Source organism: Tupaia chinensis, unplaced genomic scaffold (genome assembly GCF_000334495.1).
Source record: "Tupaia chinensis unplaced genomic scaffold, TupChi_1.0 Scaffold000018_1, whole genome shotgun sequence".
Classification (NCBI taxonomy): Eukaryota; Metazoa; Chordata; class Mammalia; order Scandentia; family Tupaiidae; genus Tupaia; species Tupaia belangeri.
This window is the reverse complement of record NW_006159448.1, coordinates 4,161,772-4,189,125: the sequence shown is the minus strand read 5'-3', so window position 1 is coordinate 4,189,125 and position 27,354 is coordinate 4,161,772. Positions and strand designations below refer to the sequence as shown.

General features: G+C 35.8%; 1 protein-coding gene across 1 annotated transcript in view; it reads left to right on the top strand.

Annotated features, from left to right (window-relative positions):
- Positions 1–27,354, top strand: part of ERBB4 (erb-b2 receptor tyrosine kinase 4) — a 1,304,701-nt gene that overhangs the window by 451,174 nt on the left and 826,173 nt on the right. Inside the window, exon 2 of the mRNA XM_006140094.3 lies at positions 22,890–23,041. Within this exon, the coding sequence (XP_006140156.1) occupies positions 22,890–23,041 (152 nt within the window). The remainder of the gene's footprint in view (positions 1–22,889; positions 23,042–27,354) is intronic.

The window sequence follows — 27,354 nt, the reverse complement described above, 5'->3', positions numbered from 1 at the left end:
GTTAACTTGTCTATATCTAATTAACTTCTATTTGAATGAAGTGCAAATAGGAAGAGGTTTTTAATAGAGTCAATTGAAGGTCTTATTATTCACTACCTCTTTTCCAAGGGGCATAGAAAATTTAATCAATCTGTTATTACTTAACCCATGTCTACAATTCCCTCCTTGTAAATCACTAGTGATATCGAAGAAAACCTATCTGGTATTCATGGAAATTTTGTTTCCTCACTGATAACTCATGAATAATTTCACAATACCTCTTATTAGTTCCTTTTTTCCAAGATGTCCAAAATTTTAATAGCAAAAAATCTAACAATTTTGGCTCTTACAACCTTCTTGTAGATAATTTAGGACAAATGGGGTTAATCTGAATAAAACTGCTTTGTAAACTTTTTAACACTTTTATTAGTATAATAATAGCTATGATGATAATTTAATATTCTAATTCACTGACATTAAATTGTCATACAATTGTTATGTGCAACTGCAGGTGTGAATACATTTCAGCAAACATAATCTTGGAAATCTGAATTTATAAAACAGTTAAATTACAGGGTGATTATTTTTATTAGAAATAGATTGTCAAGGCCAGCAGGTGGTGTGGTAGTTAACGGCCCTGGACTCCCACATGGCTGATTATTGTTCAAGTCCTGAACCTGGCAGCTTGCTCTTTTACTTTCCCTCCCTACCTCCATCTCTCTCTCTCTCTCTCTGGTCAAATTAAAAAATATATAATAATAATAATAATAATAATAATGAATAAAGTTAAATAAAATTATAAAAAGTACTGTAGATTTTTTACTAAATGATCTTCATGAGGTTCTTTGAAAGGGCACGTTTTAGTATTATATTAAAATATATGACTTATGTTAGCCTGAAACACAGCAATTAAACACTGTGCATAGGGATCTTGATTCTATAGGACAAACTGAGGTTCGAATCCTGGCCTTGGAGACTTGAAAATACTCTAGGCACATGTGCATGGGTACCCTAAATCTGATAAAATGGAGAAAAAAAAAGTACTGTGGCATGATCGCTTTCCATTAAGTGGTGCTTTTTCTCTTTCTCCGTGGTAAATGAACATACACTCTGGCAATTGAAAAAAGAAAATAATGAAATATAACCTAAAATACAGAATTTGATTTAATATTTTTAAGGATTGTGTTTCTTGTGTAATGTTGGTCAACTTGTTTATGCACATGATACATGCTTTATTAAGCTGACTTTCAAAAAAAGTCAGCTTTCTTTTTCCTTTTTTGAAATTTGCTATAGGTACATGTGCTCACTATAGAGAGACAGAGAGAAAATGAGAAAATCCCTCTCAGGGTGATGGCCACACCACAGTCCCTCTTGGGATTTTTGGGTGTGCATGTACACATGCCTGTCTTAATTATCAGACTTCTGGGTCCAAGACTCAGATCACACAGATGGTCAGGTGGGATCTAGCCACCTTAATAATTATGCCACTGGCTGGCCCAACAACTGTCTTTTTAACTTCCTTAACTAGGAGTTTAAAAAAAGTAAGACTTTGCTCAGGATCTATTTTTCAATTATATAAGCAACTAGTGCTGTTTAGTCAAATGTTCTTAGACACCTTTGTCACTTCATTGACCGACAGCAGAGCACTGTGCTTGGGAAAACTTTCAGTAAAGCTGAACGGATTTCAGGAAAGCCCTCAGTGGAGCACGAGGCACTGTGCCATGTGAATATAGCCTAAATGAAGTCTCATGCCATATCTGTTCCTAACTAGCTGTCTGATCTTTGCTGAGTACTTTTACTTATCTTGGATGCTGTTTTCTCATCTTTATGTTTAAACTGGACAGGATGAACCTTAAAGATCTTTGTGCTTCTAACATTCTAAGCATCGAAAATAACATTTGGGTTATATGTGAACTAGGAATTCTTGGCAGAATTCTAATATTGCAAGAGCTGTTCAGCAGTCCATCCATCTAGCCAGTAAATATTTATTAGGTGTCTACTGTGGGTCAAGTATTTGTAAATGCTGTAAATGTACTAGTGAACAAAGTAGAGTTCCTTCCCTCTTAGTGCTTATATTCTAAATAAAGATATAATATGGCAGATGAGGATAAGTAATGTAAAGAGTGATTTTACAATAGTGCTTTTCTTTTTTTTTTTTTTTTTTTTTTTTTTAGAGGATTTTGCTATAGGGTGCATGCGCTTGCAAGACAGACAGAGACAGACAGAGAGACAGAAAGCGAGAAATCACCCCCCAGGGGGGATAGCCACACCGCAATCCCTTCTCCTCCATTATCCTCTCGGGATCTTGGGCACACACGCACACGTGCCCAGCATGAGTTTTAAGCCACCGGGTCTGGGACGCGAACCGCGGTTGACTACATGGGAGTCCAGCGACATAGCCATTACGCTAACTACTGGTCCCCAGAGAACTGCTTTTCAAAGTGTTGTACATAGACTAATAATAGTCTTTTATGGTCCACGAGATAAATTAAAAATTGATAACCAACATTTAGGAACTCTCATAACCATGGCTAAAGATAGGCAGTATAAGCTGGGCATGGTGTGTTATGCCTATAGTCCTGCTACTCTGGAAACAGGCAGGAGAGCTGCAAATTCAAAGCCAGCCTCGGTACCATAGTGAGAGCTTATCTTAAAAAACAAACAAACAAAAACAAGTTAGATGACTCCTGTGGCCACGGGTCTTAATGAATACGTGAAATATCACAAGAGATATCAGAAAAGCAGCAGAGGTGCAGCTGGCATCAGGGCCTGTAGGTCTAGACAAGGATTTTTATTTCCTGTACCAGCTTGATACGGGAAGCCATGGGAGATATTTTAACAGAGGAGATAAATGACCTGATTTAAACATAAAAAATATAAAATCATTCTATATCTGGCATAAAATCCACTCGCTGAAGACAAGAAGAAGAGCAGGGATATCAGATGGAATAGCCATTGTGATATTCAGATGGAGACTGGTGACTTGCAGGAGGGATAGCCGGTTAGATGGAGATGACATTCTGAAGGCAGTGCTCACAGTGTGCATGTGGCTTACATGACTGGTTTCTGAAAAGAGAAAGAAGTTGGCCAACTAGATTTTTATTTGAGGAACTGGGCAAAAGGAATAGCACTTAATTTATTAGGATGAAATTGTGCATTGAGGAAAATTGCAGAGGAGTGAATAAACCTTTTGGAAAAATCTTTATAGCTAAGGGACCAGCAGTTAGCGTAATGGCTATGTCGCTGGACTCCCACATAGTCGACCGTGGTTTGCGTCCTGGATCCAGGGGATTAAAACTCACGCCGGGTGCGTGTGCGTGCGTGCCCAAAATCCTGAGAGGAGAATGGAGGAGAAGGGATTGCGGCGTGTCCATCCTCCCTGGGGGTGATTGTTTGCTTTCTATCTCTCTGTATGTCTTTGTCTGTCTGGCGAGAGCATGCACCCTATAGCAAAAACCTCTCCAAAAAACAAACAAACAAAAAATCTTTATAGTTAAAACAGAAAGAAAACAAGAAGAAAGATTTGATCTTAATAGTGTGTTGAGGGGCTAGCAGAAGGCATGGAGGTTAAAGGCACTGGATTCCCACATGGCCGACTGTAGTTTAAGTCCCAGACATGGTGGCTTGCTTTCTCACTTTCCCTTTCTCTCTCTCTCTCTGGTCAAATTAAAAAATAATAATAGCAATTGGAAATAAATAATTATTTTTAAAAAATAGTGTGTTGGAGCAGCCTTTCTCTTAATATATGCACTGGATTGGGACCAGCATTTGGCGTAATGGCTATGTGGCTGGACTCCCATATAGTTGACAACAGTTCGAGTCCTGTACCCGGTGGCTTAAACTCACAGTGGGTGTGTGTGCATGCGTGCCCAAGATCCTGAGAAGAAAATGGAGGAGACAGGATTGTGGCGTGGCCATCTCGCGTCAAGGGGGTGATTTCTCACGTTCTGTCTCTCTGTCTTTCTCTGTCTTTCTGGCGAGCACATGTGCCCTATAGGAAAAACCTCTCCACCCTAAACTTGGCTGTCTTTGCACCTATTTTCTTTACCCAGCATACAAACATAAAAGGGGTGGGGGGGAGTGAGTCCTAAAGGGACAGGAACAGAAAGACTAGTTTCTTCATTTACAAAATGTACTTGTTGAGCTAGAACTATTCTAACACTCCTTTGTTATGTAATTAGAACCTAATTGCTGGGGCCAGCAGATGGCATGGTGGTTAAGGTACTTCCTCAAGGCCAACTGTGGTTCTAGTCCTGGACCTTGTGGCTTGAATATCACACTGGCCACATGTGCCTGCATACTCAAAATACTGAGAGGAGAACAGAGAAGTGCTAGCAGCATGGCATTCCCCACCTGGGGGGTGATTTCTCACCTTCCCTCCCTGTCTCTCCCTGGCAAGAACATGTATGCATTCTATGACAAAACCAAAACCAAAACAACAAAACCCCCAGCTAAGTGCTATCTCCTATGTCCCCTACTATAGACTTCTGGTATGGTGCAGGACTATTAACGGTACAACTGTGTAGTTCTTAGTTTGTAAAAAAGATAATATATCCTGGGGCCAGCAAGTGGCATGGTGGTTAAAAGTGTTGGACTCCCACGTGGCCGACCACGGTTCAAGTCTCGGACCTGGTGTCTTGCATTCTCACTTCCTCTCGCTCTCTCTGTCTCTCTCTGATCAAACTGGAAAATAATAATGATAATAATACTAAATAAAATAATTCTAAAAAAGATAATATATCCTCAGCTTATTAATGTATTATTTTCTGTATAGATCTTTTCCCTTGATTAAGATATACTTGTTGATTTCATATAACTCAAAGCATGTATTTATAGACATCTTTGAGTGTGTTTGATTAGGAACTCCTTATGAAAATAAAACTGCTTTGGATTCCTCCACTAGTGAATTCTTTTAATATTTAAGTTTTAGGATCTCAGTATCCTCATCTGTGAAAACTAGATAAGAAAAAGCACTTAATATAATTGATATGAGGAGTACCTGATGGTGTGCACATAAAGCATGTAGAAGAATGATTGGCACCACCAATATAAAGAAGGGAAGGACGATTAATACCATTAATTTTTAAAAAAAGTATTTTGAAAATCACAATAAAATAATTTAAAATGTAAAAGTATAGAGATAATTATTGATAAATTGGAAGCAACAATGTATATACTATTGTATATTAAATAGTATGAACTAAAAAAGACACTACAGCATATATAGAAACTAGAATACAAATAGAACATACACACATGCACAGACATGCACACACACACAACTGTGGTTCTAGTCCTGGACCTTGTGGCTTGAATATCACACTGGCCACATGTGCCTGCATACTCAAAATACTGAGAGGAGAACAGAGAAGTGCTAGCAGCATGGCATTCCCCACCTGGGGGGTGATTTCTCACCTTCCCTCCCTGTCTCTCCCTGGCAAGAACATGTATGCATTCTATGACAAAACCAAAACCAAAACAACAAAACCCCCAGCTAAGTGCTATCTCCTATGTCCCCTACTATAGACTTCTGGTATGGTGCAGGACTATTAACGGTACAACTGTGTAGTTCTTAGTTTGTAAAAAAGATAATATATCCTGGGGCCAGCAAGTGGCATGGTGGTTAAAAGTGTTGGACTCCCACGTGGCCGACCACGGTTCAAGTCTCGGACCTGGTGTCTTGCATTCTCACTTCCTCTCGCTCTCTCTGTCTCTCTCTGATCAAACTGGAAAATAATAATGATAATAATACTAAATAAAATAATTCTAAAAAAGATAATATATCCTCAGCTTATTAATGTATTATTTTCTGTATAGATCTTTTCCCTTGATTAAGATATACTTGTTGATTTCATATAACTCAAAGCATGTATTTATAGACATCTTTGAGTGTGTTTGATTAGGAACTCCTTATGAAAATAAAACTGCTTTGGATTCCTCCACTAGTGAATTCTTTTAATATTTAAGTTTTAGGATCTCAGTATCCTCATCTGTGAAAACTAGATAAGAAAAAGCACTTAATATAATTGATATGAGGAGTACCTGATGGTGTGCACATAAAGCATGTAGAAGAATGATTGGCACCACCAATATAAAGAAGGGAAGGACGATTAATACCATTAATTTTTAAAAAAAGTATTTTGAAAATCACAATAAAATAATTTAAAATGTAAAAGTATAGAGATAATTATTGATAAATTGGAAGCAACAATGTATATACTATTGTATATTAAATAGTATGAACTAAAAAAGACACTACAGCATATATAGAAACTAGAATACAAATAGAACATACACACATGCACAGACATGCACACACACACACACACACACACACACACACACATTATCATATTTCCTATTCTACTCAGGTGGAAAATTAGTTTGTTTTGAACTTTCCTTTATAGATAAATCTTACACTCTATTTTACAAGGACATATTATTTCCTACTTCCTACTTTTCTTTTGGATGCTTTAAAATAACGTTTCATAAGAGTTTGGATTGAAAAGAGATAGATAATGTTTTTATGTAAAATGGCGACATTATATAAAGTCACAAGATCACTAAAAGTGTCAATAGTAATTTGAGTTAGCGTGTATATTTCTATAGAGGAATGGCATAATGTAGAATGATTATCTTAAATTTCTTTTTCTAAATTATTTATTATTTAACTTTATTCACTTATTTATTTAGTTTAATTTGATCAGAGAGGGACAGAGTGAGAAAGAGAGAGAAAGGAAAAGTGTGAAAGCAAGCCACCAGGTCTGGATCTCAAACTGTGGTCAACCATGTGGAAGTCTACCACCCTTAAACACTGTGCCATCTGTCAGCCCACCTATCTTGAATTTCTTAAAATTAAAACAGATTTTACTTTTTAAAAAATAAAACTCATGGGGACCAGTGGATGGCGTAAAGTATACCTGACTGAATTCCCACATAGTCGATCACAGTTCGAGTCCTGGACATGGTGGCTTAAAATTCATACCGGGCTCATGTGCATGCATGCCCCAAATCCCGAGAGGAGAATGGACAAGAGATCATGGCATGGCTATCACCTGTGGGGGTGATTTCTCACTTTCGTCTCTCTGTCTGAGAAGTGAGCACACATGCACTCAAGCAGAAAATCTCTCTCCAAAATAAATAAATTAATTAATTAATTAAATACAATTAATAGGCTAACACTATGGCCCAGTGGTTAAGGGAGCCAGATCTTACATGGTCGACTGTATAGCTTGAACCCTGTCCCTTAGTAACTTTAAAAACACACTGGTGATATGTGAGTTCATTTTCTATATCCTGATGGGAAGGAAGAATGGAGGAGAAAGCATTATACCATGATCATGCTTCATTGTGATCATGCTATTGCCCCCTCTCTCTCTCTTATTTCACTACCTCTGTTGCGTGTATGTGCCCTCACATAAATAAAATAATATTGATTATTTACATACAAAAGCATACATATACATACATTTTAAAATTAAAATTTTAAATATCAGAAGTTTCTTTATTAAAGACAATCACATTCAACATTTTCCCTTATGACTGTTTCTGTGCATATCTGAATATACATAAAATTCATATATTTTAAATAGTGTCTTTGAAAAATAATTGTTTGTATTAAGGGTTATTTTATTTTATTTTTGGAATTATGGCAATAAAAACATGATACAATTACATGAGGCTTATGCTTCAAAAATTTATTTTATTTACTTGTTTAGTTTTTTTAATTTTTGCTGCAGGGTGTGCTCACTGGAGAGTGACAGAGAATGAGAAAGTTAGAAATCACCCTCCCCCCATAGGGGATGGCCATACTGCAATCTCCTCTCCTTTCTTCTCTTAGGACTTCGGGCAAGAATGTACACACACCAGGTGTGATTTTTCAAGCCACTGAGACTGGGACTCAAAGCATGTAATTGGCCTTGTGGGATCCACCCACCTTAACCACCTTGGCACCAATTATTCCTAAGTTAATATTTTAAAAGCCAATTCTATAGGGACTAGCAGTTGGTGTAATGATGACCATGTCATTGACTGTGGTTAAAGTCCTGGACCAGGTGGCTTAAACTCACGCAGGGCGCATGTGCTCACGTGCCCAAGATTCTGAGAGGAGAATGAAGGAGAAGGGACTGCAGAATGGCCATACCCCGTGGGGGGTGATTTCTCACTTTCTGTCTCTCTGTCTCTCTGTCTTTCTGGCAAGTGAACGTGCCCTATAGCAAAAACCTCTCAAAAAAAACAAACAAAACAAAAAAAGGCACTTCTATAGTCACGATTTGATTTACATTGAATCTCCTTTTTTATTTTTTCCTGATATGAATTTTTAAATGTTTTTAAAAACAATTTTCTATTTACATTTATTCATAGCTATATCTTTGGGAAGCACAACATGAATTTTCAAAGCATGCATGCAATGTGTGATAATCAAATCAAGGATATTACCATATTCCCATATTCACAGTTTTTGACCACACCACCTTGTAATGTATACCTTCAGTTCTTCTTTTTTTTTTTTCTTTTTTCTTTCTTTGACTTTTGTTATAGGGCACATGCACTCACCAGAGAGACAGAAATATATAGAGAGAAGGAAAGTGTGAAGTCATCCTCTCAAAAGGGATGGCCACACTTCAGTCCCGTTTTCTTCATTCTCCTCCTGGGATTTTGGGCACACATGCACACATACCTAGTATGATTTTCAGGCTGCCAGGTCCAGGATTTGAACAATGGCCGGCCACGTGGGAGTCCTGTGCCCCAACTGCCATGCCTCCTGCTAGTCCTCCTCCCCCCTTTTTGATATATACGATCCCTTTTCCTTGCTCAATGGGGTAGACATTGAGTCTTCACAGGTTATATATAGGTGCAGAATACATAAGGAAAGAAATGAACATTTATAAAGAATGTAACAGAAATGAGTCTATTTTGTTCAGACAGAAAAATGTCAGTAGTAACCTGAATTTATTTTGTATCTAGTTCTATAATAAAGATATATTTATTTATATAATTTATTATGAAGTATACATCATTTTTTTGTGTCAGGAACTGAAAATGAGTCATGTTTGGAAAAGGTATGTTCCAGCTTTCAAAAACTCATCAGATTCATGTGGTGACAGTATTAAAAATACTACATAGTATATGTTTCCACTTCCACCTGTATCTCTAGATAAACAGTGATTTAGTTAAAAATTGTTATTTATCTTCTAGAAAGCATTTTTGGTATATATGAACCTTGTCAGTTACAAAATATGTGTAACTTATTTTTTACTTACACAATATAGTAAATTTTATTTATTTGCATAGGCTCTGAAAAATTCACATTAAATTCAAGCTAACAAGGAAATAGTAAATTATTTTAAACCTATAATTTATTTTTTTCTTATTATTTGTCACATGTTTTATAAAGAAAAGAAATAACAAATCTTTCGCCACTTCCATATTAGAATCTTATGGTATGGAATTTCTATTTGTATTAGTGAGATGTGGGATATTTTTAGCCTCAGATAACATATTTTCAAAAACTTTGTTGTCAAATTGTCTTATGTAAATATAAGTTAAGAAATTGATCATGAATTTTAGTTTTTTTCGGGGGGATTGGCAGGTGGCATGGTGGTTAAGGGTGCTGGATTTCCACATGACTGACTGTGGTTCCAGTATCAGACCCAGAAGCTTGATTTCTCATTTTCTGTATCTCTCTCTCTCCAGTCACATTAAAAATAAATAAATAAATAAAGTTAAAAAAATAATTCTTTAATAAAAAAGAAATTGATAATGAATTTTAGTTTTTTTTAATGTTGTCGTCATCTAGTCACCTTTAACAAAACAATAAGGAAAAAAAGTTCAAATGTGTTATCACTCTCCAGAAAAATCATAATTCTGAGTTTTTCTTAATGGCATTTCTCTTAAATTCTAAAGATATTCTTGAGTTCATGTCCAATAACAGCAACAAAAAAATGTATGATGTTACTTTGACTCTTTTTTTATGTTGAGTGATGCATATTTCTTTAAAAATTGGACTTTTACTTTTAATCTCTTGACAATAGACTTCTTAACTACCTGCTCCATTATAATTAAGCTCCCAAGTAAGATAATGCATTTTAAACATTCAAATATTAGTAAAACTTTCATGGGAAAGCATGTCAAGTTATGTTACTACCAATGTGGTATTTGAGTTCCCATTTACTAACCCTTCAGCATGTTGAAGAAGTAGGGAAATTCCAGTAACATTAGCACTGGGACGTCTTGGTACTATCCCAACACTATTTATACAAATTGTAAATGAAAGAAAATGGAAAAAAGTCTAAAAAATACACACACACGCACAACATGTTCAATCACACAGTCATTAAGTAATTTAGAATGGAGGCTTAATTGAAAATCAGCCTTAAGTAGGATAGTTTTGCAAAATGCATCTATCCTGTCTGTATAAGAGCAAGCTTTCCTTCTTTCTGACAAGTGAATGAGAACCTGGGAAGAGATATATGGACACCTGGCTAACTGCATAAAGCATTTGTAAAGCATAGTATTTCTCCAGGTGTAGATGCTCCTGAATAGATTGATAACACCATTTACCACTGTTACGGAGAAAACCCTCCCAGAAAATTGCTTCTCACAAGTGATGTGTACCTTTTATAATGCCAAATGACATATATTGCGTATGTATATGTTCAGAGAGGGGTTGGCTCTGAATATTTATTGTAGGTAAGATGAATTTTGACTTCGATAGTCAATTTTGTCCAGTGGTAGTGAATCAAAGTCAGAAAAAAAATGATCTTTAACAGCAGCTTAACTAAATCTGTGTACTGTTATTATTTCTAAAAATATTACAGATGATTTCTACTATAATGGAAAATATTATGAATTTGAAACATAGATCTTATTTATGTTTATTTCTTTGACTCTGAGCCCAGAACTCCCACTGTGATGGTTTCTCAGTTAACATTTGTTGAATGAATGTGTGAGAGAACAGTGAATGAATGACAGATATTGTCCTCATGGTAGCTGTCTCCTCATCAAACACTTGATTGTAATTAGTACTTAGAAGCTAATTGTCCTTAAAAGTATAATTAGGTGTAAAAGTAACCACTATCTTAATCTGTTTTAGAGGGACTAACCTATTGGAGATTATAAAATCTGATTTCTAGGATAATAGAGTTTGGATGATGAGAAAATTGTTTAAAATAAATTATAACATGATGTATCTTATGGTATAGTTTGTATTACTATCAAGTGGGTACTTTGTGTTTCTCATCCAGAAGGGTAACATGACTGAGAAAAAAACTTTGTTAAAGGTGATCTCAGATTAGACTTTACATGTAGATTATCTGTAGGTACAGTAAAGGTTTTCAGTCAAAAATCTTGTCCATTGCACACTTTCTTCTCACTCTAAGCCTAACATTAGCAGACTCCCTTTGATTTGAAAAGTGTTACTTATTTAGATACTATTTCTCTCTGAATGAGCAAGTTTGGATAACCCAGGGCAGTGGGGTGGACTAGGGCTTCTGTTTACAATCATGTACTTCATGCCTACAAATAGACACACAGACCAGGAGACAGATGGGGATAAAATGCAGTCCACATTCTAATGGCCAACCCACGCTATTGCAGCACAGGCTTTACTCTACCCAGAAAAGATGCACCTTAATTCTTCCACAGTAAGGCACCCATGGAGAGCAGCCCTGGGTTGGAGCTTGTCTTAAGGGAAGAGAGACCTTCAAAAGAGCACAGGAATGACAACAGTATCATGTATTTGTTATTTCTCAGTTTTGCCTATACTGGTATAGCTTGATTGAATGTCTCCAGAAAGTGCCTATTACATGCTATCTATCAGCCAAGTTACAGTTGCCAACGAAAAAAGAAATCATACTCCGAAGCTAGTGCAAGCAAAAGTCTGTAGTCCTTTTGTTAATGTACATGTTTACCAGTGCTTAAGTGTGAGCATAGCATCATGGTAGGAGCATCAGTCTAATGCTCTCCTTTAAATACTTCTAAGGGGAAAAAATAAAGTCCACACACTGCCCACTTTAATTACAGTGTGTGGCAAAGGTCTCCCAGTGATAAGGCAACACGATCAGGCCGGTTTTTATTACACACAAGGGGGTGGTTGAAGGCATGATAATCTAGGGAAGAAAGACGTTTGCTAATGTTTACATACTTAGCTCCCACTGGCATTTCACCAGCTTGGAGCCTTGCTCTGTCCCTCTTAATCTGAGAAAGTGCATCCAGATTCACAGCAAGACCTCAAGGAGAGCCAGATGATGGGGCAGATGGCAGATGACTAATTTGGCAAGCCTTGATGAGTGGAAATTGTTTGCTTTAATTGCTTGTCAAGTCCAGTACCTACATAAAAGTTAAGGAACTAGCACTTCCACAGGAGAAGAAGCATTACAAAGTAAATAGGAAGGACTTTGTGTGTCTGTGTTTGAGGAGGGGAGCTGCTAAAAGAAGGGCAGAAAGGGAATTGTGGCATTAGCATTAAGGGAACTATTTCATCTGCCTAGAGGTTGCAGAAATGTAATTTCTAAATCTGCAAACTCTTGCTATTATGTTTATTCTACTTTCATCATGGGAATTTTATAAGATTATGTTAGAAAAAAGAATAAAATGTGAAAAGAAAGCAAAACAACAAAGAGGAGAAACTAAAATTATAGACAATTACAAGACAGTTGCTGATATTTCATGTAATGCATTGATAATCATATGCAAGGCTTTAATTTTACTAAGCTAGTCTTTGAAACTCCAACTGGAAAAAATGAGACACATTACAAAGATAAACTTTTGTATTGGGAAATAAAAGAAGGCTACTGAAAACACATCTTTCATAGTTAGAGGATGATTATGCATGGTTTTATTTTAAGTTTATTTATTTCTTCTCTAAGAGAAAGGGACAGAGAAACAGAGAGTGAGACAGGAATTTTTAGGCCTCACACCACAATCCACCCCCAGTCTTAGCCAGTTTAGATCACAGAAACATACATGTGCCTGGCATGCTCAGGGTGTTACCACTGCATCACCACTTCACCCCATTCATTTGTAATTTTTATCTCTCTCTAATTTTTTGTGATAGTTTTCAATTATGGGATTATTTCTCTTCAATATATAATTTAGTAATTTATGAATGTTTGAGGGTATTTAGGTCTATTGTGAGTGAACAGAAGAAGTAAATTGCAGATCAATTCCATTTTGATAAACCAGCACATAGCATTGTATATACTCTACTGACTTGCTTTTCTTATGTTTATGGTATAGAAAGCCTCTGTCTTCCCTAACTATGATTCTGTTACTGAAAGTTTACAATGCCAGATATCCTTTTCATTTGACTCAAGGATTATTGGGAAAGTGTTTTAATTTATTTCATCCATTTCTGTGTTTTTACCATGTTAGTAGTCAATAATAGTGGTAGAAGATAAAGATTCAGAGAATACAGTATTGGGTCACTTTTTAAAAATCAATACCCGGACTGGCAGGTGGCATGATGGTTAAGGGCACTGGACTCCCAGATAGCTGGCCACAGTTCGAATCCTGGACCTAGCAGCTTGCTTTCTCACTCCCTCTACTCCCATCCTTCTCTTACCAAATTAAGATAGAAAGAAAGAAAGAAAGAAAGAAAGTTAAATAAAATAATTATTTTAAAAGAATCAATACCAGTTTTAACACTGAAAAATACTTTGTTTCCAGTTTATGTAATATAAATAATGAAACACATTTTCTGTTTTGCTATAACTATTTTCTTCCTACTTTTGAAGTTAATTATGTAGAATATAAAATTTTGCAAATAGAAACCTATTTCAATTATTTATAATTTTAAGTTTAATGATATCAGATAAATTACATTCATGGAGTTATGCATGATCACTAAGTGTAATTCATTCAGGAATACATGGATGGTTCAATGATTGCAATTACAATTCATTAATAATTGATGCTACTGAGTTAAAAAAAACTTTTCAAAAAATAATGGGAAGATATGTGATAAACTTCAACATTCTAGTCTGAAATATAAAAGGTAATAAAGAGAGTCTCTAGAATATACAAATAACATGGTAAAAATGTATGCTGAGCCAAAACAGCACTACCATAAAGGTTAGGGAAAATATAGGAATGATTGCTATGTCTATTGATTGAAAAAATTATCCTTCAAATGTTGTTGTGTTTATTACATCCAAACTAAATCTATTAATAACACTGAGCATAAAACCCTACTTTGTGAATATGGAAACTGAGACTCAAAGTGGTGAAATGATTTGTTCAAGTTCATTTAGCTTTTAAAAATAAAGAAACTAGCATTTGATCCTGACTACTCTGATTCTCAATGACACCAAAGTCCATTTGTTTATTCAACAAATACAGACTGAAGGACTACTGCAGGTCTGCTTTGCTAGATACTGAGCAAAGGACTTGTCTCCTATAGGTCTTGCCTTCTAATGTAGAGACATATAGTAAAGCTAATGTATAATGTAATTTAAGATAGCAATAAAACAGAAATAAAGATGGGCAAGAGGACAGATTATAATTTATGGGAAGCTGGTGTCTATTTTAGATCAGGTGGTCAAAGAAGTCTTTTCAAAGAAAATGGCTGACATTTTGAGTACAAGTTTTTACTGACTATAATAGTAAGTTTGGAATGTTTACATTTTTTTTTCCATGAGAAAGAGACAGAGAAAGATAAAGAGAGATTAGGCAGCTGTGGACTTCATGTCACAATTCACCTGCAGTCTGAGCTGGCCCAGCTTGGGAATACATGCATCTGTATCCACCTGCTCAGGGAGGTCCAGGGATACAAACCCAGGACCATTTCCAGGGGATCTAGTCATGTTACCACTGGCTACCATCTGGCCTAGAAGTTTAAACTTTATAGTATATATGATTAGAAACTAAGGGGTGTTTTCAGCAAGGGAGTGATAGAAATAGTTTGTGTTTTTAGAAAAATCATTCCAGCCTTTGTGTAAAGAATGAATTAACAAGGGCTTGTTAGTAGGTTTCTTCAAGAAGACATAGCTATGGGAGAAGAACAAAAATCTTGAAAGGACTTTGCCTTCTCTTCTGAGGGTGTTTTGGGTTACGCTTTTGTTTACGCTTCATAGTTACATCATATTAGGTAGGGATTATGACCTTGTTATTACCTTTATATGGAGATTTAGTTCAGTTTAAATAGATGTTGTACAGGTGCTGTGTTGGCAAGAGATAGGTTTGTGATGGCTAATTTTATGCCATCCTGACTGGGCCATGGGTTGCCCAGAGAGCACAAAGGAAAAAAAAATAGATATATAGAGAAAGAAAGAGAGGCTTATTAAAAGTGTATTATACAGTATTGGCTCCCATGGTTATGGAGGTTGAGAAATCCCATGATCTGCAATTTGCAGGCTGGAGATACAGAAGTTCTAGGGCCTGAATGCCAGAAGCTGGAAAGCTGAGGTAGAATTCAGTCAGGTAGATAGCAAATTCAACCTTCCTCTCTCTTTTTTGTTTTATTTAGGCCCTTCATTGATTGAAAGATGCCCACTCACATGCCCACTCACATTCAGTTCACCAATTCAAATGCTAATTTCTTCTGAAAACATCCACATGGCACACCAGAAACAAAGTTTAACTAGCTTTCTGGGCACCCTGGGGACCAGTCAAATTGACATATAAAATTAACTATCCTAAACTGGTCCTTTGTCATCTTGGCACCCACACATATCTCCTTAATCTGTACTTAATCTCCAAATAAAGACTCAGTACAACTATTATGCAGGTAACCACAAAGCATTAAGACCTTCCCCAGAAAAGAAGGTATGCAGTTTGTAATGTTTGCTCTTCTTGATATCTCATAACTTAAATACTCTGATATAAAATTAACAACATTTAAATATATGCTAGAAAGTAATACATATTACGTTACATGATAAAAGAATAAGAGAGGAAAAGAAACACACACAAATGTATCTGTAACAAAATGTATTCATAATAAAAATTCATGACCATTATTACAGTCCTCATTTCTGCAACTCTTCACATGTTCATAGCTGGTATTTCTAACTACCTTCTTCCATCGCTCATTCCATAGTCCCTTTGTCTTTAGCAAGCATTTCATTAGGTCATGGTTATTTATCTGTTAGGGTGACCCAAACTTTCATTCCTAATGGACTAGGCTATTAGCAGTCTTAACTTGGATTGGGTTATTCTAGTCTTCCACTGCCTTTTTTTTTTTTCAAGAATTATTTTTTTGAACTTTATGTATTTTAATTTGACCAGAGAGAGATGACAGTGTATGTGTGTGTGTATGTGTGTGTGTGTGTGTGTGAGAGAGAGAGAGAGAGATAGAGAGAGAGAGAGAAAGAGAGAGACAGAGAAAAACAGAGTAAGAAAGGAAGCCGCAAGGTCCAGGACATGAACCACGGTTGGCCATATGTAAGTCCAGTGCCCTTAACCACTATGCCACCTGCCAGATCCAGTTTTCCATTGATTTTAATCACAGGATATGGTAATATGAAGAGACACCCTAAGGAACATCCTGTGTAAAGTCTTCTTTACCTCATTGTGGAGGAGTAGTCCAATTTTCTCTTGGTAATCAACATCCACTCTCCAGCAGGGATAGTAACTCGCATCCATCCCCCAATCAGCACAGTAACTCCCTTCTTTGCCTATTGATTCAGAGGTATAGGGGCCCAAAGTAGCTGGGTGACCTTCTTAACATTCCTTCCACTGGAGTCATTATTGGGTCATTTGGTGGAACACAATACATGGGAATTTGTTACCTTTTTTTTTTTTTCTTTTAGACAGAGATTTTTGCTATAGGGCCCATGCATTAGCTGGAGAAACAGAGAGAGAAAGGGAGGGAGAAAGTGAGAAATCACACCCCCCCCAGGGGGGAATGGCCAGTCCACAATCCCTTCTCCTCTACTCTCTTCTTGGGATTTTAGCCTCACACGCACATGCACCTGGCATGAGATTCATGCTGCCAAGTCCAAGACTCGAACTGCAGTCCACTACATGAGAATCCAGCAATGTAACCATTATGCCTTCTGCTGGTGTCAGAAATGTGTTACCTTTTTAAATATAGGAGTAAGAGAGGGCTTTCAGAAAGAAAGGATATTTTTACAAAGATGCATACAGATCATTACAAACTATGGTAAGATGTATGGATTTATAATAAGTATACTTATAAATCAAGGAATGTTTTTAGTAGGGGAATGACATAAATGATCTCTGTTTTGAAAAAGACTATTCTGGTCTCTACATGGAGAATGAATTCCTGGAGGCAAGTGGGAAATTCTGGATGTCAATGAGAAGGGGATGACCTGTGTCCAGAGGAGAAATAGCAATGGCTTGGATTAAATGACTAGAGTAGTGAAAGAGGCACACTTGGCCCCAGTTTGAGATATATTCTTTTTTTAAGAGTTATTTTAACTTTGCTTTGTTTTTCTTTATTTTATTTTGAGAGCGCAAGAGAAAAAGCAAGCCACCAGGTCCAGGACTCGAACTGCAGTTGGCCATGTGGGAGTCCAGTGCACTTAACCACCATGCTACCTGCCAGCCCCTTGAGATATATTTTGAACATGGAGTTGATGGACTTGCCATCTCTATATAACTATAATAATTTTTGTTTCTTTAATTGCTATCTCACAATAGGCATTTGATTTTAGAATTGGGCAAAATTTTTATTTGTCTTTTTTCCCCTTCATACAGTCTTTCCTTTGTAAGTAAATGCAGTGCTGATTTCACAACTGTAACATGCCTAGAGGCAGTAATTGAATTTATTATTGATAAAGTTAATATTTCATTATTTTGCTTCTAATATATTTTCCCCCATGAACCCAATGAATAATTTGGTTAACCAAACTTTCATATTGCTACAAATCCTAGTTCTTCCTTTCTGTCTATCCTTTTTTATTTTTTTTAGCTGAATGAAGGTTATTGAATTTACTCACTGTTGGACATAAATCTTAAATCAAGGAGAATAAGAGGTCTGTGTCTACAAGTATAGCTACATTTGCAATGGAATCAATACTCAGTATTAGTCAATAGAATAATTGGTGATTTTATTTAGAGCTCACATATAGCTTTACTCCTGGAGTTATATTTGGAACGAAAACTCTAGGGAACACATGCATGTAAATTTAGGAATTTTAAAGCTTCAACTATTGTAAGTTTATAGTTTAAGAACAACAGTGTTGACAAAGAAGGCTGCATTTCGTTAGACTTGTTTAGGCTGGGGTAGATTTTTCAATTCTGTTTTGATCAAGAGCATTGTGAAATCAATGAAACTTGATTGTCTTGTATACATTACCTGATTGTAAAATCAATTGACAAATGGAAGTTGTGAGACACCCGGTGAAGGCTTCATGAAGAGAACTACAAATGATTTTTATGCATCTATCCAAACTGGTTCTTTTCAAATACAGTCTGTCTTTCAAGATAAAAGTTATGATGGGTATATGATAGATTTAGATATTTTGAATCACACATAGATGTTAGGGAAAGCTTCAGTGAGACAAATATTTCCTAAATTGAGTATTATGTAGTTAATCTCCAAAGACTAGAATGACTGGTGAATAGAATATTCTGATTTTCGGTTGATTGGAAGATTTTTCTTGTTAAAATGTACTTCTACACATTCTTTTGATTTTCTATTTTAATAAACTATATATGAAACAGAGCTCATCATTTATCGACTAATGGAAACTCTATTGACTTAAGATCCATTTCCCGAATAAACTTGTTTTACTATCAATTAAATGATTATTATTCAGTGATAATTTCTTATAATGTGAAATGTTGTATAATGCAGCAGATATAAAATTATTAATATGCTGCACCTGTTTTCAAAGCGTTTAGCCATTTTGGGGTATCTTATATAAACAGATTTTATAATATAAGGTAGCATGTGTTTATTAAGAGAGTTTATAATTCTAAACATTTAAAATATACAGAATACTTGAAAGATATCAACAATGACAATTTGCTATGGACTGAAAGCTACTCAGATTCAAATTATTTTATACCTCTTTTTTTCTTATACATACAGAATGAGAAACATGAAAAATATGTAGTATTGCAGTTATACTAGTAGAAGTGTCTTCAAAAGTTCATTTAAACTTCTATAGAAAAGATGAGAATATGTTGGAAACCATGTTATTTGAATGATCACATATTAATTTTTTTATGATTTGAGTTAAAGTGCATGCTTTATTTCCATTGAAAGAAGTTCACACAATCCTAGCTGTATGTAAGTTGTAATGCGGCATTGGATGTATTTTAGAGATGGTGCCATTAGGTTCACTAATTCATCTTAATAACTCCTAAAAGTGTGTTGAAATATATTTGTCCACATTGGGATTTAAAATAATTAAAATCTATATTTGATGAAACCATATAGTAGTACCATTTCTCAACAGACATTTTACAAGTATATAAATATTTTGTTATCAATTTTCTGGGATCAGTAAAATAAAGATCACAGATAAAGGGTGTTTCTAAAAGACCTTCTAACTCATAATTGAAAATTTAAAAACACCCGGACTTTGATCTTGACTTCTAAGGAATATTTTTGTGAATCAAGTGTTTCTCATTCTCTTGCTTATGTTGACTATTATTGTACTTATCAACCAAAATTTATTTTTCTTATTTTTTGCTAGTTTTAATAGTAGAAGAGACTTCTGCAGAACTAGTAAAATGTTCAGATGATCTGAATGATGTTATGGTTTCATTATGAATGAGTAGTTAAAATTACGAGGTCAAGGGGCCAGCAGGTGGCTTAGCGGTAAAGAAACTGGACTCCCATGTGACCAACTGCAGTTTGAGTCTTGGACCTCGAGGCTTAAAATGCACCAGGTACATGTGTGTGTGTACCTAAAATCTCAAGAAGAGAATGGAGAAAAAGGGATTGTGGTGTGGCCATCCCTTTTGGAGGGTGAATTGTTTCTTTCTGTCTCTCCGTCTCTCTCTGTCTCTCCAGCAAGCACATGTGCCCTATAGCAAAATCTCAAAATAAAAAAAAAAAAAAAGAAAAGAGAAAGAGAGGAAAAATAGGAGCCAGCAAGTGGTGTGGTGATTAAGGTTGCTAGACTCCCATATGACTGACCATGGTTCAAGTCCCAGACTTTCTCACTTTCCCTCTCTCTTTTACTCTGTTCCTCTCTGGTCAAATTAAAATAAATAAATAAAGTTAAGTGAAATAATTTTTTAAAAAGGCAAGAAAATGTACCAGGTCAAAACCATATAACTTAACTAGAATGTAATCCTTTCTCCATACAATATTTTAGCAGCAAGGACCAATATTCATCATTAACTTGATGTTAATGATAACATGACTATGTAAAACATGAATTGTTTGAAATTTCTGGTTTCTGGTGGCTCAATTTGTGGCCATCACTAAAGTGTGTCCTTCATTCTAATGGTCCATGAGGGTGGTTCAAGTTTTAGCAAGCCCATCTACATTCCTGGCAGTAGACTGGAAAAAAGCATGAAGACAGGAGGCAGTCAGGCTCCAGCCATGTTTAGGTTGGAGTTAAAGTTCTCAGAAGGTACAACAATGCATGTTAGATCTAAGTTTGTTGGCCAAATTGACCTCTAAGAAAGATAAATGCAATCTTTATTTTGGGTGGCCACAGCCTAACTAAATATTGTGTGGTTTGCTACTAGGAACAAACATGATAATGGATTGTGAGGATTCTAGAAGTGTTTTTCATTGCATTCATACATATCACTAGACAAAAATTGCATTCTCAACTGCATTAAGTGACTTCTAGCAGGGTGTATGAGGGACTTGGCACTCAGGAGGGAAAAGGGGGACAGTAGCTTGAGATGATAAACTGATAGGACCCTGGAGAGAGAGGACGTGGTTTATAACATTTATTAACATGTGAGATTTTAGCGAGAAATAGTCTAAAGATGATTATATTGTTTTCCTAATGTTGGCATAACAAAGTACCAAGGAGAGATGGCTTACAACCACAACAATTTATTTTCCAAAGTCCTTCCATGTTCCCTCTGAGACTCTAGGTAGATTCTTATTTTTGCCTCTTCCCAGTTTCTTTCTTTTTTTCTTTCTTGTTTTTATTTTTTAGAAGTTTTTGCCTTATGTATGGCACATGACTTGCGGGAGAGAGAGAGAAGACAGACACAGTGAGAGGGAAAGTGAGAAATCACCCCCCCCCCAGGGGGGATAGCCATGCTGTAATCCTTTCTCCTCCATTCTCCTCCTGAGCTCTTTGGCACATGCACACACACACACACACACCCGTTGTGAGTTTTAAGCTCCTGGGTCCAAGGCTTGAACCACGGTTGGCCATGTGGAAATCTAGTGACTGAACTGTTATGCCATCTGCTAGTCCTGCCTCACCCTAGTTGGTAGAGGTGGCATCAATTGTTGGCATTCCTTGGCTTGCAGCTGCATCACTTTGCTTAGTCTTTGCGTTGACATGGCATTTTCTTCTTCTTACCACATTGATCATATTGGAGTAAAATCCATCTTGAGTACTTCATATTAACTTGATTATGTCTACAAAGATTCTACTTCCAAGTTAGATCACCTTCACAGGAATGGAGGAGGGGGGGTCAGGACTTCAATATATCTTTTAGGGGGATAGAGGGATACAATTCAATTCATAACAGTATTTCTAGAATATATACTTTTTTTTTTTTTTGAGAGGTTTTCGCCTTAGGGCATGTGCGCTCGCCAGACAGACAGAGAGAAACATAGAGACAGAAAGCGAGAAATCACCCCCCAGGGGGGATGGTCACACCGCAATCCCTTCTCCATTCTCCTCTCAGGATCTTGGGCATGCACGCACACGCGCCCAGCGTGAGTTTTAAGCCACTGAGTCCAGGACGCGAACCGCAGTCAACTCCGTGGGAGCCCAGCTAAATAGCCATTATGCTAACTGCTGGTTCCCTAGAATATATACTTTTTGATGAATTTTAGAGATTCAGCCTAACAAAATTGTGTTTTGCTTTTGTCTTTACAATGAGCTTCCACTATGGTTAAACACCTGTTCTTTAAGACTCTTGGATCAAGATTTGTGGCAATTTTTTATGATGTCTAAGCCAGAAACAGACTTTAATATGGTCCTATGTGTTGGGATACATCCAGTTAGATTTTTTTTTCCCTTCCTCTATACTTGCACATTCCCTTGAATATCACATCAGGCATCATGACTTCTTTGTTGTCTCTGTGTATAGATGCCTTCATTACCAAGCTTTGTTTCCTGTGACTTTGAAGTTTACCCTTTATATTTTGCATTAGATCCAGTGTATATTATGTAACTTATTCAAAGATTATTTGTCATTTATTTCTTGAATTTAGATACTATTACAAAATCCATAATTTAGCTTGTTATTCTATTGAGATTAGAGTTGTTATATTAAAGAGTAAAGGCTGGCACATAATTACTGAGAATGACCAAAAGTCTGACTTCTGAAAAACAGAAAAGATGTTAATCCCCTCCCCACATACACATACCAAAAAACACACATGCATAGGCATTCATATGTTCACATATGAACAGATTCAAGAATTCTCCAAATAGACAAATATCATTTAAAAAATAAAATGGTAACTTTAACTCTTCTAATTTTGTTTTATTTAAATATGTAAAGTTACCCTCTTATGAAATAGAGAAAATTATAAATCCTGAATAAAACTGTGTTTAAATGGAATTAAATGTACTTATATGCTTTATATTCACAGCAAATGGAATTGTTTCATCTTCTTGCTATGGGTTTCTATGGAACACAGGCCTTCTTACCATGTGTCTACGGTTGACACAGGCAACTTAGAAGTAAGGAAGTGTGAATCTATGACTTTTAATGCTGTTTGAAGTATTTTAATTCAGGGACTTGGATAGACTGCTTTGAAATAGAGTTTTTAAGTAGATATCATTGTGCATATTGTATAAAGGTGTCATAACTTCCTGCATGTGTTCTTGTCTTTGCAGTGTGTGCAGGAACAGAGAATAAACTGAGCTCTCTCTCTGACCTGGAACAGCAGTACCGAGCCTTGCGCAAATACTATGAAAACTGTGAGGTCGTCATGGGCAACCTGGAGATCACTAGCATCGAGCACAACCGGGACCTCTCCTTCCTACGGGTAAAGCTCTCTCTCTTTTCTTTGTGAGTGGACAGTGACATCATGGTGCACAAAGGCAGACCTGCTTGATTGTACCTGGTAGCTATGTTCTTCTACCTGGCAGGGACTGTGTTTGCAGGCAGAAGATAAGAGATAGAGAAGCGTACCAGGAAAAGACCAAGTATAACAATGTCATAGTGACTGGCACCTTGAGTTTAGCACAGTTGCTGTTGCCCTAAGATCAACAAAAGATTCTGTCAGGGTGTAGTCCATCATATCTAGCAAGTCTGTCTTTTTTTCTGACAGGCTGAGGACTACACGAGTCAGAGGATTAATCAGATAATAATTGGAAACTGGCCACTTCTTTTCTTTCCTGCTCCTTTTCTGTCATTTTGGACTGTAGATTATTTAGAATTATCATAAAAAGGCCAATATTGTCACAAAAAAAGAAAGGAAAGCAATTGTCTTTTGAAAACCTACACATTATTTAAAGGAGATTTGTGGGACATCACAAGTATTTATTTTTCATAGGTTGAAATATGCATGCCCATTTATGTATATTTGTATTTGTGTATATGAAATTACTCAAGGATTAGCTGACCTTTTGGAAACTATTCTTTTGACTCTCATTTATCCTCACTCTGTTAAATAGGCTCTTTTCTTAAGTTTTGCTGTAAGTGGAAGAGGTATAGGAAAATCTGAATGTCACAGAGATGTTGACAAAGTGAGATGGAGTACAGTCCTCACAGAGTGAGAGTGGTTTTGTTTTTAAAATTTTCTAGAGGATGCATGGGCTCACTGGAGAGAAATGAGGGGAGTGTGGATAGTAAGACAGCAACTCCCAAATGGCATGGCCTCTCCGCAGTCTCTCTTTTCCACTCTTCACTCAAGATTCTGGTCATGCACACCTATACACATGACCCCTGGCATGTTTTCCAAGTTCCTGGATCTATACCATAAACCACACAGTCAGCAATGTGGGATACAGTCATGTTAATCACCATGCCCCCAGCTGGCCCAAGAATGTATTCTTTATACAAGAATTAATAAGGTATATTTGAAGTAACAGTAACTCGAGAGTTTATTTGATCTTGTTTTTAATATTCACATGTTTCTCATGAGCACTGTCTTGTGCAAGTCAAGATGATAATGCTTCAAATACTGACACAGTAAACTGTTCGGTGGACAGTAAATTATTTATAGAACTATGATAATTTAACAATTCAATTCTTAGATGAGCAATTTAAAAGTGCTATTTAAATATTTTAAAAATGTAGTATATATGGCTAGAATTGATAAAAATCTCAAAAACAATGAATCACTTCAAAAATATAAATAACCCTGTCTGACTTGTAATATCTATTTTAAGTGACTCACGTTAGAACTATTATAGTCAATGAAGGTCTTTCCTTATTTCACTGCTTGGTTGACAGAGCTGTGGTTCTTTTATTTACATGTCAAAGCTTCTTAAAAATCTTGATGCTTAATTGTGGCATCTTTATTATCAAAAATAGATGGTAAATGTTATCTGAATTCTACAAAGACGATATAAAAAGAACAGAATATGTTTTAGCGGTGCTGTTGTTTCTAGAAGGAAACACATACAAGCTATCATAAAACATGTAAAAAAATTCAATGACATTATAGAAAGGAAAACTCTTAAAGAAAGCTGAATTCTGAAGTTGGGAAAGAAATAAATAACCTATTAAGTCATGATGATATAAGAACATTTATAAATCCAATTTAAAGATCTTTTCTTCTATGTTTGCTTGGCTTTGTTTGCTGTTCATGGAACTAGACTTCAGACAACAAAAATTGTCATGACTATCATAAAAGACAATCTTGAAATTAACATGAAATTGTCTTATAGCTTTATTGGGACCAGCAGTTAGCGTAATGGCTATGTCGCTGGACTCCCACGTAGTCGACCATGGTTCGCGTCCCAGACCCGGTGGCTTAAAACTCACACCGAGCGCTTGTGCGAGCGTGCCCAAGATCCCAAGAGGAGAATGGAGGAGAAGGGATTGCAGTGTGGCCATTCCCCCTGGGGGGTGATTTCTCACTTTCTGTCTCTCTCTGTCTGGCGAGCGCACGTGCCCTATAGCAAAAACCTCTCCAAAAAAAAAGAAATTGTCTTATAGCTTTATAAATGATCATTTATAAGCTAGTGTGAAGTAACAAAATAGAATGATAAAAATATTTTAGTCAAATTTGGACCTTTAGAAATATAAAAATGGTGTATTTCAGTATTATGGTCTATGTTGTTGGATATTTTGCCTTTTTCTGAACCATTTTGAACTAAAAAATAAAATAGAATGAACATACTTGGGAAAGAATAAAATAAGGAGGGCCAAGTTTCTACTAGAACAAAAATAAGTTTTTTTTTCTTTTAAACAAAATAACAATTGGTTTCTAAGTAACATTTTTAAGAGTTTATATAAGCTTCATATTGACCCATACACATACCTGTATTTTATGCAAGTATTTAAAAATAATTAATAGATTTATCAGTATTATTTTTATATCTTACTGTGTTTTCTATTTGCATTTTCATGATAATTAGTGATGTTACTATTTTTTCATATATTTTCTGGCCATCTGTATGTCTTCTTTTGAGAGTTGTCATTTGTCTATTTTTTTTTTTTTTAAGAATTATTTATGAGAGTGAGAAAGCAGGTCACCAGGTCCAGGACTCAAACTGTGGTTGGCCATGTGGGAGCGCCCAACGCTTTAACCACCATGCCACCTGCTGGTCCCCATTTGCCGATTTTTTTACTGATTTTTGTTTGTTTTGCTTTTTGCTGTTGAAGTGTTCATGTTGCTTATATATTCTGAATATTAATCTTTTGTCTGTAGAATAATTTGAAAGTATTTCTCCCATTTTGAAGGTTGTCTCATCAGCGATAATTGTTTTCTTTGCTTTTTAGTTTGATATGAGGTCTACAGTCTACTTTTTGCTTTTGTTATCTGTGCTTTTGACGTTTTATTAAAAAAAAATTTTGCCTAGTGTTCTAAAAGGTTTTCTTCTTACTGACAACATCTTTTATTTTAATCACGTATCATTTTCTCTTAGAAAAATTATCATTTCTAAACAAGCAATATGCTTTAACTAGATAGGGTTGTTTTCTTTTACTGTAATTAAAATACCCCATATAGTACATCTCCCAAGATCTTAAGAAAACAGCACAAATGGATCTTTGAAATGAAATAAGATTGAAGATGTACTTATAAATAAATGAACAAAACCCTAACCCAAACCAAAACCCTATAATGTTTTGGAGGTTCTTCCATTAATCTTTGTTAGGTACTTTTCATTGAACTACTTTTAAATGCATTCTTTTTGAAGTTACTTTTATTATCGTCATCTTGATGCTTATCTCTATAAATACCTTTCACCCAGCTTTCTTGTAATCTCGTTTTTTTTACATTTGTTTTTTGGGAAAAAAATCTAGTTGACTTGGTTTAACATTTAATGCCTGTGGCATCACATTGTTAGCCAGAAAAGACTCTAAAATGTATTTACTATGTACTTTATCACCACCACAAGGTTAAGACATATAATAGGAAGCAGTAAGGCATAAAAATCACATATTTTGCACTATTGTCTTACACTTTGTGAACTCTCTAAAACAAGGCAAAACCTAGCAGGTAATGGGAATGCACTCGTAGACCTTTTACACACATTAGAATTCTCAGGAGCTTTTTCCCTTTGATATCCCATTGGTCTTCCCCATTTCTGCTGGCATTCAATAACCCAGTGTTTCTGGAAAATTGCCTGACCTACCAGTTTTTACACCTCAAATTTATTTTTCTTTTTGGTAAGTCTACTTTAATCAAATAACTATTGAGTGTCAACTATGTTCAAGGCATTATAATACATAATGTAGAATACATATAAAAAGTATTAATACTTATTCAGTGACATAATAATAATTTTTAATTTGTGGCTTGAATTTAGTTATGTGAGAATTGTTTTGGAAATAGTTATATTATATTATGTAGTTATATTAGGATTTTAAAGAGGTAAATTTAGTGAACATTAATTTTCTTCCTGGAATAGTAACAGTATCATTAATTCATTTTATTTCTGTATGTTGTGTGTGTTTATATGTATATACACACACATATTTATATATATATATACACATTTATACACACACACACATATATGTACGTGTGTGTGTGTGTGTGTGTGTGTGTGTACATGGCCACAATCCCGAAAGGAGAATGGAGAAGGGACTGTGGCATTACCAAACCCCTGGGGAGGGGGAGTGGTCTCTCTCTCTCTCTCTCTCTCTCTCTCTCTCCCCAGCAACCACACCCTCCCCACAGTA